This window comes from Phalacrocorax aristotelis, chromosome Z (genome assembly GCF_949628215.1).
Source record: "Phalacrocorax aristotelis chromosome Z, bGulAri2.1, whole genome shotgun sequence".
In the NCBI taxonomy this organism is placed as follows: Eukaryota; Metazoa; Chordata; class Aves; order Suliformes; family Phalacrocoracidae; genus Phalacrocorax; species Phalacrocorax aristotelis.
In genome coordinates this window covers 44,523,505-44,538,710 of record NC_134311.1, presented here as the reverse complement: position 1 = coordinate 44,538,710, position 15,206 = coordinate 44,523,505, and the positions used below count along the sequence as shown (strand labels likewise).

Below are 15,206 nucleotides of genomic sequence, written 5' to 3'. Positions count from 1 at the left end.
ATGCTGTGTTCGGTTTTGGGCCCCTCAGTACAAGAAGGACATTGAGGTGCTGCAGTGTGTCCAGGGAAGGGCAACAAAGCTGGTGAAGGGTCTGGAGAACAAGTCTTATGAGGAGTGGCTGAGGGAACTGGGGCTGTTTAGCCTGGAGAAGATGAGGCTGAGGGGAGACCTTATCGCTCTCTACAACTACCTGAAAGGAGGTTGTAGCGAGGTGGGGGTTGGTGGGTTGGTCTCTTCTCCCAAGTAACAAGTGATAGGACAAGAGGAAATGGCCTCAAGTTGGGTCAGGTGAGGTTTAGATTGGATATTAGGAAAAACGTCTTCACCAAAAGGGTTATCAAGCATTGGAAGAGGCTGCCCAGGAAAGTGGTTGAGTCACCATCCCTGGAAGTATTTAAAAGCCCTGTAGATGTGGCATTTAGGGACGTGGTTTAGTGGTGGACTTGGCAGTGTTAGATTAACAGTTGGACTTGATGAGCTTAGAGATCTTTTCCAACCTAATGATTCTATTGTGTGATTCTAATCTATGGTGAGCAGCACAAGCTTCCTCATCTGAGCTGCATCAATTCCTTTGCTTCAACAGGAAAATCTACATTTTTTGTTTTAAGAGAGCAGTAGAAAACCATCTTTTCTACTGCATGGGCAAAAATAAATTTCTTTATGACCCTTTCAAGAATTTTTATTCTACATAGCAGAACTAAGGATAAGGAGCAGGAATGGGGAGGCAGAAGTAAATACGCTGAGAGAAGTCCATGGTTCCACGTCAGTTTTCTTTTAAATCACAAAATATTTAAAAATTATGTTTACAACACTGGGAAGCAACATCAACAGTGACATTTCCCAGTTACAGCATAGGATTAGACCCTGAACTGAATAGTATACTGCTGTAAGTATACTCATGAAAGTCAGAGACTCTAGAAGACTAATACTCTTCAAAAGAAAAATAAGATATACAAGGTGTGCTAGAATACATCATTTATTATTTGCAGTCTGTGTAAATTTTAATACATGATTTATTTCTACATAATTTTCTCTGTTTAGCACATCCTGGTCTTTTCCAACAGCTCAGTCAATTGCACCTTTATTATGTACAGTCAGTATTTATGAAATATTGCATAGGCATCTATGAACTTAGAAAAATAACATGCAAGGGAAATTGTTACCATGAGAATGATAAAGAAGAAAAAAGATAGGTAAAACAGTCAATCCCCTTTTAGTATGTTATGGCTTTGCACCAAGTGTCAGATGTCAAAACAAACAGTTTAAGATGCTTCTTGTTAAAGGCACTTACTGTTTCTCTAATACATTTTCAAATTTAGTTCTATTACATTAAGAAGTGTATCCCTGGGATCATACTTTCATAACACGGCAGAACAGTTCAAAAAGGCAGCATTAATAACAGGGAAAAAGGGTTTTTATGTTAAAATATGAAAATACCAAGAATTAACACAAACTTTCAGGATTTGGTCCTTATAAAACAGGCAACAGCATTCAGGCAATAATGATTTCTTTTCTTAGGTGCTAACAAAATAATATCCCCATAAACGATCTCTTCCAGTTCCAGCGCATAGATATGTCTGAGTAGCGTACCCTCTAGCACCACCCCAGTAAAAACACAGCTTTTCAAGACTAACTACTGCTCCACTTTGGCTGTGAAGGAAGAAACCTCAAAAGAGCATTAGACATGGACCTACTAGCAAGCCTACAATTCTGTGTCTCTGTATCTGGATGGCTGTCCATAATACCCCTTCTTAGAGTGGTCAGATAGCTGCCGGCGGTACTCCTCCTCCTCTTCTGCATCGCTACTGTAACTGCCACAGCTCTCTAGGTAAGGTCTAATAGGAGGTTTCTGGGGTTCTGGAGGTCTGGAGCTAACAGCAAGACAGGGAAAGAGAGAGAGAGAGATATAATGTTCACCTCCATTCTGAAAAGCTGACAAATAATTATAGGTAGTAGGGGCTTTACGGCCATCTACAAGCTAGAAAGGCACATGGAGCCATAATCAATGGCATGGCCATGGTAAGCCTATCTGGAAATGCACCTTATTTCCATCAAGCTGGAGCCTGATGTTCAGATTTGATCTATTCAACCTATGTGGAAGAATGGCAAATTTAAAATTATTAATCACCCTTACACACACCCACACACACCTCAACAGCTTTACAGCGCTTTATTCCCTGAGCAGAGAGGTTTTCAGCCATTGCTGCTACCCCAGCTGACACTTTACTCAATTATTTTTGCACCAGATTCTTTCTATGCCTGCTTCTTCTTTTGCATCCCCAGTTTCCTGTCTCAATGTCTGAAGACTCCTACGTGACATTTCTTAAATTGATAGCCTTCCCTCCTCATTCAAGGCTCTCACTAGGGCTCTTATCCTTAGAAGTGGGCAGAAATAACCGACCGATTTGTTTTTTATACACTCTGGCACTACCCATTTAATGTGACACTAAGCAGATACATAGAAATAAAACCTCCCAGGGAAGGGTATTTCCTCAGTTTCAAAAGCCATGATTTCTGCAATCTCACATTGTGCAAAACCAAGATGTTGCCCTTCGTCCATACTGCCCCAGTGCTTAAACACTCCCTCTAGGGCAATAATTACCATTCCTGTAAAAAGGCAATAGCACTGATTTCTGTACTTAAGGAAACACTTTGCATATGTGGTTAAAGATTACTTTTCACTACTTCTAAAAAGCTTTCAAGGCCTCATAAAAAAAGTGCTTTTGTGAACCCATCAAGAAAACCTGAAAATAATCACTTCATGTTTTTCATTGTCACATTTTATATTATGTACTGTGACATCAAAGGATATGATTCACTAGAAAAAAGTCACATTTCCATTGGCTATTACTAAAAGATAAGAAAAACTGGAAGTCCTGCAGAGCAGAAAACAAAATCCATCATACAGTGTGTTAGCTCTTGCATAGGTGACTGCTCAAGTCATAGAAATATGCAGTGTGTATGGTAAGACGACACAATGGTCAACCACGCCAGAACTCACTGAATTTTAATGAAAAAGTATGACTTCCATGAGACTTGATGGGTGACCTCAGGCACGTTTCATCCTCTGTTTCCCTACCCCATGCAATACACCTGTAACTGAATAAGCATTTAGGTAATTGTCCTAGTTTCAGCTGGGATAGAGCTGATTTTCTTCCTAGTAGCTGGTACAGTGCTGTGTTTTGGATATAGGATGAGAATAACGTTGATAACACACTAAAGGTTTAGTTGTGGCCAAGCAGTGTTTACACTAGTCAAGGACTTTTCCAGGTCCCCATGCTCTGCTGGGTGCACAAGAAGTCAGGAGGAGAGGGGGCACAGCAGTGACAGCTGATCCAAACTGGCCAGAAAAATATCCGTATCATACAACGTCATGCTCAGAATATAAAGTTGGGCAAGTCGGCTGGGCGGCAGCAATCGCTGCTCAGGGACAGGCTGGGCATCGGTCACATGGGTGGTGAGCAATTGCACTGTGCATTACTTGTTTTGTATATTCGTTTAGTAAGCATTATTATTATTTTCTCTTCCTCTGCTGTCCTATTAAACTGTCTTTATCTCACCCATGGGTTGTACTTTTTTCCCCTGATTCTCTCCCCCATCCCAGTGGGGGGAGGATCAGGGTGAGTGAGCAGCTATGTGGTGCTTAGTTGCCAACTGGGGTTAAACCATGACAGTAATTAAGTGTTATTAAGTAAAGAAATCAGCAATTATTTATTAGGATAGACTACCAGTCATCAAATATCTAGCACAGGAAGAATGGACATCAGAGGACATGAGTGCAGATAAGCTTCTGAATAATACTGATTGGGGCAAAAAAAGGTCTTTCTAAATATTTCCGCAAAAGAATATAGTTTATTCCTAGGTAACTCAAACAGTATGAATGAACTAAAAGAAAAAAAAACAAACCTGAAAAACAAGAGGAGTTGACTGAAATTTTGCCCTACCTTTACAGTAACCTTTGCGGTACAAGAACAAAGCAATATACCAAGGCAGGATTATTTGTATGAGTAAAAACTGGCCAAATCAGTTTCCCTCCTGCTGGTGAAGTAAACAAACAAGACAGAAAGCTTTAAACTGGATATACCTTACCTCACAGGCTGGGGCCAGTTCTGTTCTGACTTCTGTGTTTTGACAGGGACAGCATAAATATCTGGGTGCTTCTGGGCTATTTCAAGCTTTAAAAGAAAACAGGAGAAAATAATTGTTCTTTTTAAGTCTATCCATTAAGGACCCTAGACTGTAGCTCTAGCAGGTCACAGGTACATCTGAAATGGTTAAAGCACAAATCGATAACTGATCTTATTCATATCCCTACAATTAATCTTTTGCTAGAGTAGTAATTCAAAGTACATGTGAAACCAATGGATTGCCACAAGCAACAGGATTATTAGAAGTCAGCTTTATATAGCTACAATAGGAAGCCTTAAAATATGTCCTCTTTTTAAATCTAAATCCACACAATGATATAACTGTATGTGTGGTTTCCCAAACCTCTCTCTCCGGAAGCAACACAATCAAGGGCACGATTTTAATGGTCAGGATGCAGGCTGTTCTGCATGCCGGAAAGCACGGCAGAGGGAGAATGCATCTCCTCATACCCTGGCATTCTGGGCCTCTTGTAGCTCTTGCATTCTTTGCAGCCTCGCCTTATGATCCATCTCCTCAAATATTTTTACTTTCCCCAATACGGATTTTGGAGTATTTTCTTGTTTGCTTCCTTCCTCTTCCAACTTTGCCTCCTCCTCCTCCTCTGCAGGTGGGACTGCAGGCTGAGTGTTTCTCAGGATGGGACGCACAAAGGCAGGTTTCACAGCAACAGGCGGTGGTGCTGCTTTAGCTGATATAGTTGAAGTCTCACTGCTGACAGCAACATTACTTGATTTGGAGTCATAGTTCTTGGGGAAGTCATATAGATCCTCTTTGTTTTGTAACTTTCCCTGCAAGTATATATGATGCAAACACAGTTTACATCAGCAACTTCATAATTTTCATTTCAAATGAAGGCTTTAATCTGAAATTAATAATTTTGCCTACGTATTTAACAGTGTCAATCTTCATCCAAAGTAACACTGCAAAAGTATTTGAACTGCTGCAACGTTTTGGCCATATGCTCCCATACACTAGACACCAACCTATAGAAGACAGGCACACTTAGGCTTGTTTGTCCCATTTGTTAAAGATTACCAGAACTACAACATGTGTTAATGACAGCACAGAGAAAACTGACGTCCCAAATGATTTGTCAGGACTATCTCACATAGACTATCACTACCAGTAGTGCACAGGACCCAAGCCTGTTTTCTATTCCATCTTTATTTTCCTTATACATGTCCTACTCTGCCCTATCTCCATTGTCAAGGCATACCTGAATATATTTTGCATCCATGCAGTATGTGAGGGCACCCATCCTCACAAAGAAAGGACTTTGGAGTCAGGGGAAATCAGAAATTGCTAAAATAGAAGCTGGTGTCCAAACATCAAGAATCTTTTTCCCTGTGTCGTTCCAGAGCAAGGTCCGAATAAACAGTTAACATCAATTTCTCGCAGTGGAGACTGATTTAGAGGGGGTAGATTCTGGTTTTGTACTTCACAATAATGGTCATCAGATATGCTTTTCCTGATGGTTAGTCTACATTTCTTCTTGTTAAGCTAAAAAAGTGCCTTTCATTTTGTTAGCAGACACAAAGAGGAGTCTATTTTCTTATTCCATATAGAGATCACACATATCTGAAGAGAGCTGTTATCCTTTAAGTTTTCTCTCTGCTTGATCCTGCAACACCTTCAGTCATTCCCTCTCTCCACAGTTACAATGGTTTCTGGTTTCTAGTCTGATCATTCCTATTGCTCTTCCTAATGTGCCACCTTGGAGAGCTCTCCAGAAGAATGAACTTTATATTCAGATTTGTTTCTACAACTTTACCTTAGGTGGTTCAGGCTTGAACGCTGGAGGTGGACTCGGTTCTCTAAGGATCTCCCTGCTACCAGCTTTTCTCAACTGAGCCCTTGGTTCTGGACTACTTTTTTTAAAACTCTATGAAAGAAAATAAAAGATAAAATCACTGCAGTATCCAGTTCTTCAATAATTTTTTTTAATCTCTCTCAAGTTTACTATTTTGGGAACAGTAACGAGGAGTCAAATCACTGTCAGCAACCTGACCACAATCACTGCAGATGTAATTGCAAAGTTCAAGGTGAACATCATTAGCAAATCTATAGAGTTAGAGAGAAAAGCAGAGCTATTATTATTATTTTGTTATTATTATATTATTATTATTTTTGCTGTACACAATGTAGCTCTAAATCACTATCAGAGGTAAGGTAAAGCTGCAGTTTAAAAAACTCTCATTTTTAAGCCATACATACAGGGCTTTCAGAAAGTCCAAAGTATAGTCTTTTTGAAAATCCAATCATCTCACCTCTTCATGATGCACAGGTTCAGAGGACCGGCTAACAGAAGAAATACTTGGTTCATCCAAGGGCTCATCTAGTTCATTGTCAGTGTATGCACCTCCTTCTCCATCTGTATCCTCTACATCACTGATCAGCCGACTGTCACAACTCAAATAGTCAGCACCCATTGCGGTAAGGTAAGACATACGATCATCTGCATCATCTTCCATGCCATCCATCTAGAGAAAAGTCAGTAAGAATTAAGAAGCAAAGATTAAAAGAATTCGTCTAGTTAGGTCTCAACATCATGCCAAACAACTCCTTAAGAATGACCACAGAACTGAAAGAAATTCTAATGCAAAATCATAAATCCTTTAGAAGTTTATCCTTCCTCACCATTCTCCCCTAGCTACAGCATTAATGATGAAAGCTCCAAAGTGTAACAGAAAGAACAATAATAAGTAATTCTTTGTTACCAAGAAAGACATCAACTGACTGCAGCACTGGCAAACAAAACTTGGAGCAATTTTTACTGGCAAGAGATATCTTGAGACATCTGTACAGCTTAGTACAGTCTGGACTGACTGCTTACCTTTCCTTCTGATACCCATACTGCTTCTCCTTGCTGTTGCTGAACTGTATCTTTCAGACTACCATACCAGCTATCATTGGCTGAGTTCAAATTGATGGTGGCTGTAAAAATGGAAGGAAAAAAATATATATGCACAGCAAATGCAATGTGATCCTTTATCTGCTCTTCGCTGTTTAACACTTAGGTTTTAGTTATGTGAGAATGTTAAACAGCTATTTCATTTAGATCATTGACAGAAGCATGGTACTTCTATTTTATTGTTTGTCCATTCCCCAAGGTTATTAAATCAGTTATATTTAATGACAGTATACAAATTCACAATTTCTTTTGGTTTCAAATTTGGCAGAACAAGGAACTGTGAAAGAAGTCACGGAAGGGATTTCTCATGACCATACCTTCACACTCTTTTAGTTCCAACCTGCGTGAGTTAATATGCAGAGTAGTAAGTGGATGTCTCAAGACTCACACAGTCACATCCACTACTCTTTTGGTAAGCTGGTTAGACACACGTCCTTCCTTACCTGTAAAGAGGTGGGAACAAGTTTTCTTCAGTTTATTTGCTTGCTCATAAAGTTTTCTTGAGCTCTTGTTAGATGTGGAACACAGCCTTTGTCTCATGGTTTTCACACCCTGCTTACTGTCCGGGTTAAAGAAGACTACAATTGGAAACCACTGGGTATAATTTAGCAGGTCCACTGCTTTAGGAGTCACATCCAACAGAGCATGTTTATCCTGTTAGCAAAAAAGCCCAGTCAGTGTACTGCTTGTGGGGAACAAGAGGAGGTGGTTGGAACATCGTATCCTAGGAAAACCAGGATATTTTTGTCCAAATAAAACCACAACTTGTTGGATTTTTTTCCACAGTTATATCACATTCAGAAGCCACAGCAGGCAGCCTTTTTCTTTCAGCTCCATTTTTCTATACAGCTTTTGCCTGAATGTCCACATTCTTACGTTAATTGACTCTCTTAAAAAACAAAGTGGAATAAGCGCATTTTACTTCTTTTTGAAATATGTAGTGGAAGTTAACTAGCTTTTCTTTCTACCTGTCCCTACCACAGCTTCCACTACTACGACTATTCTGGGTGCTATCTGTGAGATTTTACCTGCACTTACTAGCTGAGGCAAATCTCACTTTTTTCACTTAATACATTCCTTCTTAGCCACTTCTAGTGCAAAGATGAATGGGATTTTCAAATGTGTGCTTCAAGTGGAGCCTGAGCTCTGAACAGACTCTTTGTGACATTCTAGCCCCTCTGGCATCAGTTTTGTTGGGCTCAGGGCAATAAGCTGCAATGTACATTCTTTTTGCCCAAGTTTTTTAGGCTTCTTGATTACCACATATTTACTTGATCTCTAAACAGTATCGGTGAATCTCAGGTCAAAAGAATCAAAAGAATAAATGATCAAAAATGATCAAAAGAATCAGTGCAGTCTCAGGAGATGCCACTTAGCTATCATAGTCTCTTCCTGTTCAGTTCAACAGTAGTAACTCTGAACCAATCTAAAAAGTTTAGTTTCTGATGACAGTAAGAGCAAGCAGAGCACTGCATGACAGTAAAGCCTCCATGGCAAATTCAGAAAGCATATAGTAAAACACAGATACCCCTCTTTTCAAATTTATAACGGACTAATGAAAGAAAATTTTATTTTTAATATCAGGTTCACCCTCCCAATTGGAGTACAGCTATCAAAATTATAAAAGTTGTTGCTGAACAATTTTAAAACAGCCCTATCATTAAGCCAACTCTGCTTACTGCGAAAATAGATGCAGCGAAGGTCTGAGGACTCTGCAGGTTTTAGGAGCAAGCAAATCAAACAACATGCCTTGGAGCATAAGCAATTTTCACAGAGAAATACTCTACCTGCTCAATGATTTGCTTCACAGTGTTCAAGCGCACTACCCCAGTTGACTTCTCTGAGCCTGCATCTCTGGGTTCTGTCTCTGCAAAGACAATGTTTTAGCTTATCTAGAGGGGCCAGGCAGCTTTGATTGTTAAGTTAACCATTCTCTCAGTAAGGATGATAAGGAAGCAAGGATGACAACTTACTTGCTGTCTGGTACAGGTGAGGCAAATCATTTGACAACTTCTCCATAGCAACATCTGCAATAGGGCCAAATATCACCACAGGTCTCTTAAAGCCAGCTGAAAGAAAAGTATTTGGAGAAAGGTAAGTCTGGTAAGCCTGGTTTTATACATAAGTGGCACAGACAAGATCCTCAATTACTATGCTGGGTTATGAATAAGTTAAAGATATTAAAAATATATTTTTGAAATTCTATTTCTCAAAAGTTTGTGCAACAGCATAACTCATACAGAAAGATATTTTTATCAGCTGAGAAATCAAAAGGGATTGTTTTAATTTAACAGCTTTCTTATTCCTTCTAATGAAGATGTATCAAGAGGATTCTACATTCTGCAGACATACCGCAGAACTTCAGTAATCTTTCCATCCAGCAAAATAGTATGAACCCTGACCCAGTGGGTTTTGTGTGAATAAAGATACAAATGCTAAACCAGCTGCAGGGCAGCTTAAACAAGCAAAGAATTGCAGAATTCTGTTATGATTATGTCAGAACAACTGCAAACACAGTCCTCATAAAGTAACGGGAATGTCTTTCTATTGCTTAGTCTTCATCTTGGCCACCTGGGAGCTCCTTTAAAATACTTTTTACTATTTGTTTTGTTCCACAATACTGTCATGTGCAAACACCCACAAAATTACCTTGACTTGCCCAGCATCACCAGTAATACAGTTAGTTTAGATTCATGGAGATGGACCACCTCAACCTTGATTACATTTGGACAATCTGTTGAAAATACTTGGGTTTCATTTGCTTTTAAGGTAATGTTGAGGTGGCATTTATGAGTAAGCTAAAGATTGTGACTGATCTCAGTCATATGGATTTTACTTTCAGACCAAGCCAAGGAGAAGCTGAGGAAACAAGAAAACCCAGCTTGTTTCTTCCTTTTTCATTTTAAACCTTGAAATTGGCACATGTAATCTGGAGGCAAAGGAGGACAATGGCAGTTTAAAAATATAAGAGGCTTTTTTTTATTAGTTAATAGCATCCAGAAATTTGCATTCTGAGGAAAATTCCATCCCTTCCTGTTCCTCAGATTTAACATTGAAACCCAAGATGTTTGAAATCACTTATGTAGCTGACCAAACATTAGGATGCTAAACCAGCCAGCAATAAATGGGCAGCTGGTTCACAGCCGTCTCACTTACCCTCACGCAACTGAACTCGCTCATAAGCTGGGAATTTTGTGCTCACAGATACAACAGCGGTCAGATCTTCACGACTTTTCCTCAGATTCTTCTTCACTCCAGATCTCTGGCCACGTGTTCTCCAGAAGTCTGCCCTATCGCTTGAGCCATCTTTTGGGACATTTTGAACACTGGCCATCTGCTCAGCTCTGATAGAGAAAGCTGCGTTAATTTGTACAGAACTACTCAAAGAGGGCAAAGGCACTTCCACTGAAGAACAACGGATTTTGGATTTGCAACAGGTGATTTGTCAGCTAGACAGCCATAAGTGGAGTGAAGAATAGAGAAGTCCAGGTTCTCTTGCCTCAGAGCAAACACACTGAGTGTCAGAACGATGCTCCAACTTGCCACAGGTACAAGGTTGCTGGGCAGGAATGAGGCCTCAGGTCTTAAACTGATAACTCACACAAGCATAAATAAAAGAATGCAACTGCAAAAAGGTGGTGAGAGAGTGCAACTCAGAACTGAAGGCCTAAGAAATTACCATCACTATACTCTTCTACATTAGGCATAACAAGTTAAGTCACTACAGCACAGTAGCAAAGGCTGGTTTGGTCAGATTGATTAACAGCAAGGACAGAACGTACTAACCAGGAGAGTTAGGGGAGTCACGTTAGGAAGTCTATTTCAGGAACTTCTGTACAATGCAATTGTGAGCTTTTTCCCTCCATCTTAAAATCACAACCACACTCAAGAACTTAAAAGCTACAGTTGAAAAATACCCTGATTTTCTTGCTGATTAATTTTAAGTCTTTTACTCATTGTGCACATTTGAACACTTATTATTACCTCACATGAATTTTGATCATGAAAGCATATTTAAGCAAAAAAACATTGCTGTGGTTCACTCAGTATTTCACGCAGAAATAAGGACTACAGCTACCAAGAAATATTTGCCTTGGAATAAATTCTTAAAACATTTTGCATAAGGATATACAAAAGAAATTCAAGCACTGAAGTTCTTGTAAAAGATTAATAATCAGAGTATTCTTGCTGCAGAGTCAAGAGCTTCCTAAGGTGTAGGGTTTTTTGTTGTTTTGTTTGGTTTGGTTTGATTCTCTTTGGTTGGGGATGGGGTACTGGGGGGGAGGAGAAGGGGGAAAAAGGCAAAAAAAAAAGCAAAAATAGGGCCCTTTATAATTTTCTAGAAGAAGAACTGGAGCAGCTAGTGGTCAAAGCTTGGTTGATCACTGAGACAGAAGCTCCAGGTCTGTGTTGCAAGTACCTGACCTATCATGTAGGTAATACCATCCTCTCTCAGCCTCTCCTCAGATAATGTCACGGTTCCAAAATCTACTGTTCTACAGGCACAATTATTGTAAAAAACAAAACAATTTTTTTCATTCTTGTACGGGGGACCGGGGGGCAGGGAAGAAAGAAAAGTATGACATAGAAAGAAAAAATCATTTGGATTTAAAAAAAAAATAATCTTACTTCTAACTATGGGTAGAAAGACAGGATGCCACCTTACCTGCTCTTATTTGGAATGAGGCCCTTTTCCAGTTCATTTCCAATTCTCACAGCCAGCCAGTTTCCCAGTTTGCCATCATACAGTGTATCAACTACTCTAAAGATCTCCCCTCTGGTGAATGCTAAGCTCTGAGGTGACTCTTTTTCACACTCGAAGTGGCTCCTGATGAAGAATGAATCCCCTCTGCCACAGGCCATGATGTCTCTGTAGACTAGAACAGGAACTCCCCTTTAGTTTATATTTTTTACACTTGAAGGAAAGATTAAGCTATCATTCTAGACAGCAGTTTTGAAATTCTTCCCCTCCACTGAAAAAGATGCAAAACCCGAGCCTTCACATCCATTGCACTACACACACATTATCAAGAGTATTCTACACTTCTACATGTACAGCCCTTACAGCTCTGAGGGAAGGAGATACTTGCACCTTCCCAAAGCAGAAGGCAGCTATGGTACTTCACTATTAGAGCAGGCTGCATCTCCAGCAGGAAAGCAAGAGGCTTTGTTTGCTCCTTAACTGTTCATCAATAAAACTATCCATTTGCTGCTATCTGTCTGAATCCCTTATGACTGCCAAGACACAGCAAAAAAGGAACGCTAACAGATCTTGGGCCAGCCGCTACAGACGAACACGCAGGAGGAACAAGCAGTACATTGCCGTTCTTCAGGATTAAGAAATAATGCTATTTTCTAATAATAAAAGAGATGGAGAAGTGCTCTGAAAAAACATATCACACATGCACGTTTGTGTGACACTCATGGTACGGAATACAGCTATCTTTCGAACGACTGAAAAGGAGGATAACTAAAATGCCATCAAGAATAAACACAAGAGAGATTATTTATGCTTTCACTGACAAAACAGAGCTTAAAAGCTTCATAGATATACACACATTATATTCAGAACACTCACCTTCATATTTGCTTTGAGCCAAAATTGTCACTGTTTCACCTTTGGGAATTTCTAAGAGATACAAAACAGCATCTTCCCGAACAATACCTCTGAAGTCTTGAGTGTTTACCTATGTACCAAAACAAACAAACAAAAAAAGAAAATAAAAAAAATCAATACCTGAAAAATCAACAAGAAATAATAAAAGGTTTTTGTTTTATCTAAAAAAATCTTAAATATTCTTTTCCCCTTTTATACTTCTTTTATAGTCAATATGTATGTCTGTCGTTTATAAGTATTACTTTAATCCAGCCATTAACAATAATCTTTCTGAAATAACATGGACCTGAGTGTGCACTATTAGGTCGTTTCTTCTATTTTAACAGGCTCAAAAAGGCCTTGAAAATCAAGGCTATCACAACAGAAAAGATGCAGAAGAGAAAATTACATTAGCCGCCTATTCAAATGTTCAGAAAAAAAGGGGGAATGTAAAAAGACAAAATGGCACAGATTATATAATTCAGAAACTGGAAAAATAAATCATTACCCAAGGAAACTGGAGAAAGATGAAACTGGAGAAGAAAAATATGCTGGCCTCAATTTTTCCCCCTCCGAGACTAGGAAGAAGCATTGTACAGAAAATTTATACTCCTATCTTGGGGCATTTTCCTTGACTAATATTTCTCCTAGCTTCCCCTTCCACAGATCATAAACAAACTAAAGCTTCATACACAATTCTCCTTCAAAAACTAACTTCAGTAAGATCCCTCCACCACACATAAACACTTCTGAAGCAATAACTTGACTTCCTAATATCATAATTTCTTCCATACTTCCACTATGAAGCAAACCTAGAAATACAAAAGTGATCTGCATTTCAGGGACACATACTTACTATACTCATACCTTAAGAATCTGATCTCCTTCCTGCAGTCCCTCCTCATCAGCTGAGGTGCCTTCTTGAATTCCAGCAATAAATATCCCTACATCATTTCCACCAGCCAGTCGTAGGCCCACACTGTCCCCTTTCTTGAATCTCACCATTTTCGTATTAGGACTACAAGATTTACAGGCAGAAAAAGGATGTTAGGCATATGACAAAAAACAGGTAGTCAAGGGAAAAAAAATTGCAAACCTTTCACAAATATAGGCTATATTTACCCAGGTAACTCTTCTGTGAGGGAAGAAAGCAGAGAATCTGTATTTTTGAGAGTGGAAACTGAACTAGGAAGAGATACTAAGTGGCATACATAGACTTGACAGAGCAGGAAAACAACACCCTGTTCTTTTAATCCCAAAATAGTTCCCTGCCTACCGGATCCTCTCTCAGATGAGCAGCTGGGGTTTTTTTTTGTGAAAACAGCCTGAGTTATAAGTAATCATACTGGTTTTTTTCCTCTATATGCTTGAGAACTGTCATATTTACATCTATTTTCTTTGCCGTTTAGAATGTTTATTAGACAGCACCTGCAAGTTCTCTTGTAATTAGAAATATTTCCAAGTTTACCTTACTGGTATGTTAACAACCAGTCCTTTCGTACTACTGTGGGAGAGGCTACTGGACTAGCTTCAGCTTTTTTGCTGTCAGAAAAGCCGTATGCCTGAGTGACCTTCCAACATAGAGGACAGTATTTATCTGTCAGCCTTTCTCAGTAATACCCTCAGTCTGTATTATAAATTCCCCTTCACCAAAATAATCACTTGATTAATTTGCACATCAATGATAACATATGCAGGATCCAACCCAGAAAAGATCTGAGAAGATAATCCATTTGAGAAAATACTCCAAGTTACAGAATATCTTCAAACCCTTATCTTTAGGCTTCTCCTTACAATCTCAGTGCTCCTCTACCTTCAATTCCTGTATCTGGAAACATATAAGTTGATTTCCTATTAATGAAGTTCACAACTTTTAGTATCTTAATTGTTAACTAATCAACAGTACCAGGTTCCATTTGACCAATTATAAAAATAATCAAAAAAAGCCCACAAAAGTAAACTGTGGAAGCAATATTTTGTTCATTTCTAAGCAGAGATTAGAACTGCAATACGGACTGCACAGACTTGGATTTGAAGAAAAGACACAGATTTCTATACAGCAGTTTCAGCTTGTACAGAAACACACATATGTTCAGCCTTGTTTTACAACAAGCTTGTTTACACATTAAGTAGAGGACATTCTCTTCATACCTTAATATTGCAGGGAAGAGGAAGGTTATCTTATGTGTACATATAAAATAACGGAAGAGGTGTAAAATACATTACGCATAGAATTGCACAGGTTAGAATGGCCCTCTGCTCAAAGCAGGTTGTTCAGGGTCTTGGTCAGTTATGTTTTTGAGTAGACACTGGTGGTGGAGATACCACAACCTACAAGGGAAAGCTGTTCCAGTGGTTAACCACCCTCACAATAAAAAGTGTTCTTCATATCGAGTCAGAATTTCCTGTGTTCCAGCTTGTGTCCCTTGCTCTTCACCCTACTACTGTACCCCTCTGAGAAGAATATGTCTCTGTTTTCTCTACATCCACTACCATTAGGTCGTTGCAGACAGCAATAAGTTGTCCCTTCAGTCCTCTCTTCTCCATGCT

General features: G+C 39.2%; 1 protein-coding gene across 8 annotated transcripts in view; it reads right to left on the bottom strand.

The window, feature by feature from the left end:
• Positions 1-960: 960 nt before the first annotated feature.
• TJP2 (tight junction protein 2) overlaps positions 961-15,206 on the bottom strand; it is a 65,530-nt gene continuing 51,284 nt past the window's right edge. For all 8 annotated transcript variants that reach the window (XM_075078990.1, XM_075078998.1, XM_075078996.1 and 5 more), the window contains 13 exons: positions 13,524-13,674; positions 12,639-12,747; positions 11,727-11,937; positions 10,217-10,404; positions 9,034-9,129; positions 8,848-8,927; positions 7,504-7,714; positions 6,983-7,083; positions 6,417-6,629; positions 5,921-6,031; positions 4,599-4,937; positions 4,090-4,175; positions 961-1,871 (listed from right to left, as the gene is read on the bottom strand). In XM_075078990.1, the coding sequence (XP_074935091.1) occupies positions 1,703-1,871; positions 4,090-4,175; positions 4,599-4,937; positions 5,921-6,031; positions 6,417-6,629; positions 6,983-7,083; positions 7,504-7,714; positions 8,848-8,927; positions 9,034-9,129; positions 10,217-10,404; positions 11,727-11,937; positions 12,639-12,747; positions 13,524-13,674 (2,065 nt within the window). In that variant the 3' untranslated portion in view covers positions 961-1,702. The remainder of the gene's footprint in view (positions 1,872-4,089; positions 4,176-4,598; positions 4,938-5,920; positions 6,032-6,416; positions 6,630-6,982; positions 7,084-7,503; positions 7,715-8,847; positions 8,928-9,033; positions 9,130-10,216; positions 10,405-11,726; positions 11,938-12,638; positions 12,748-13,523; positions 13,675-15,206) is intronic.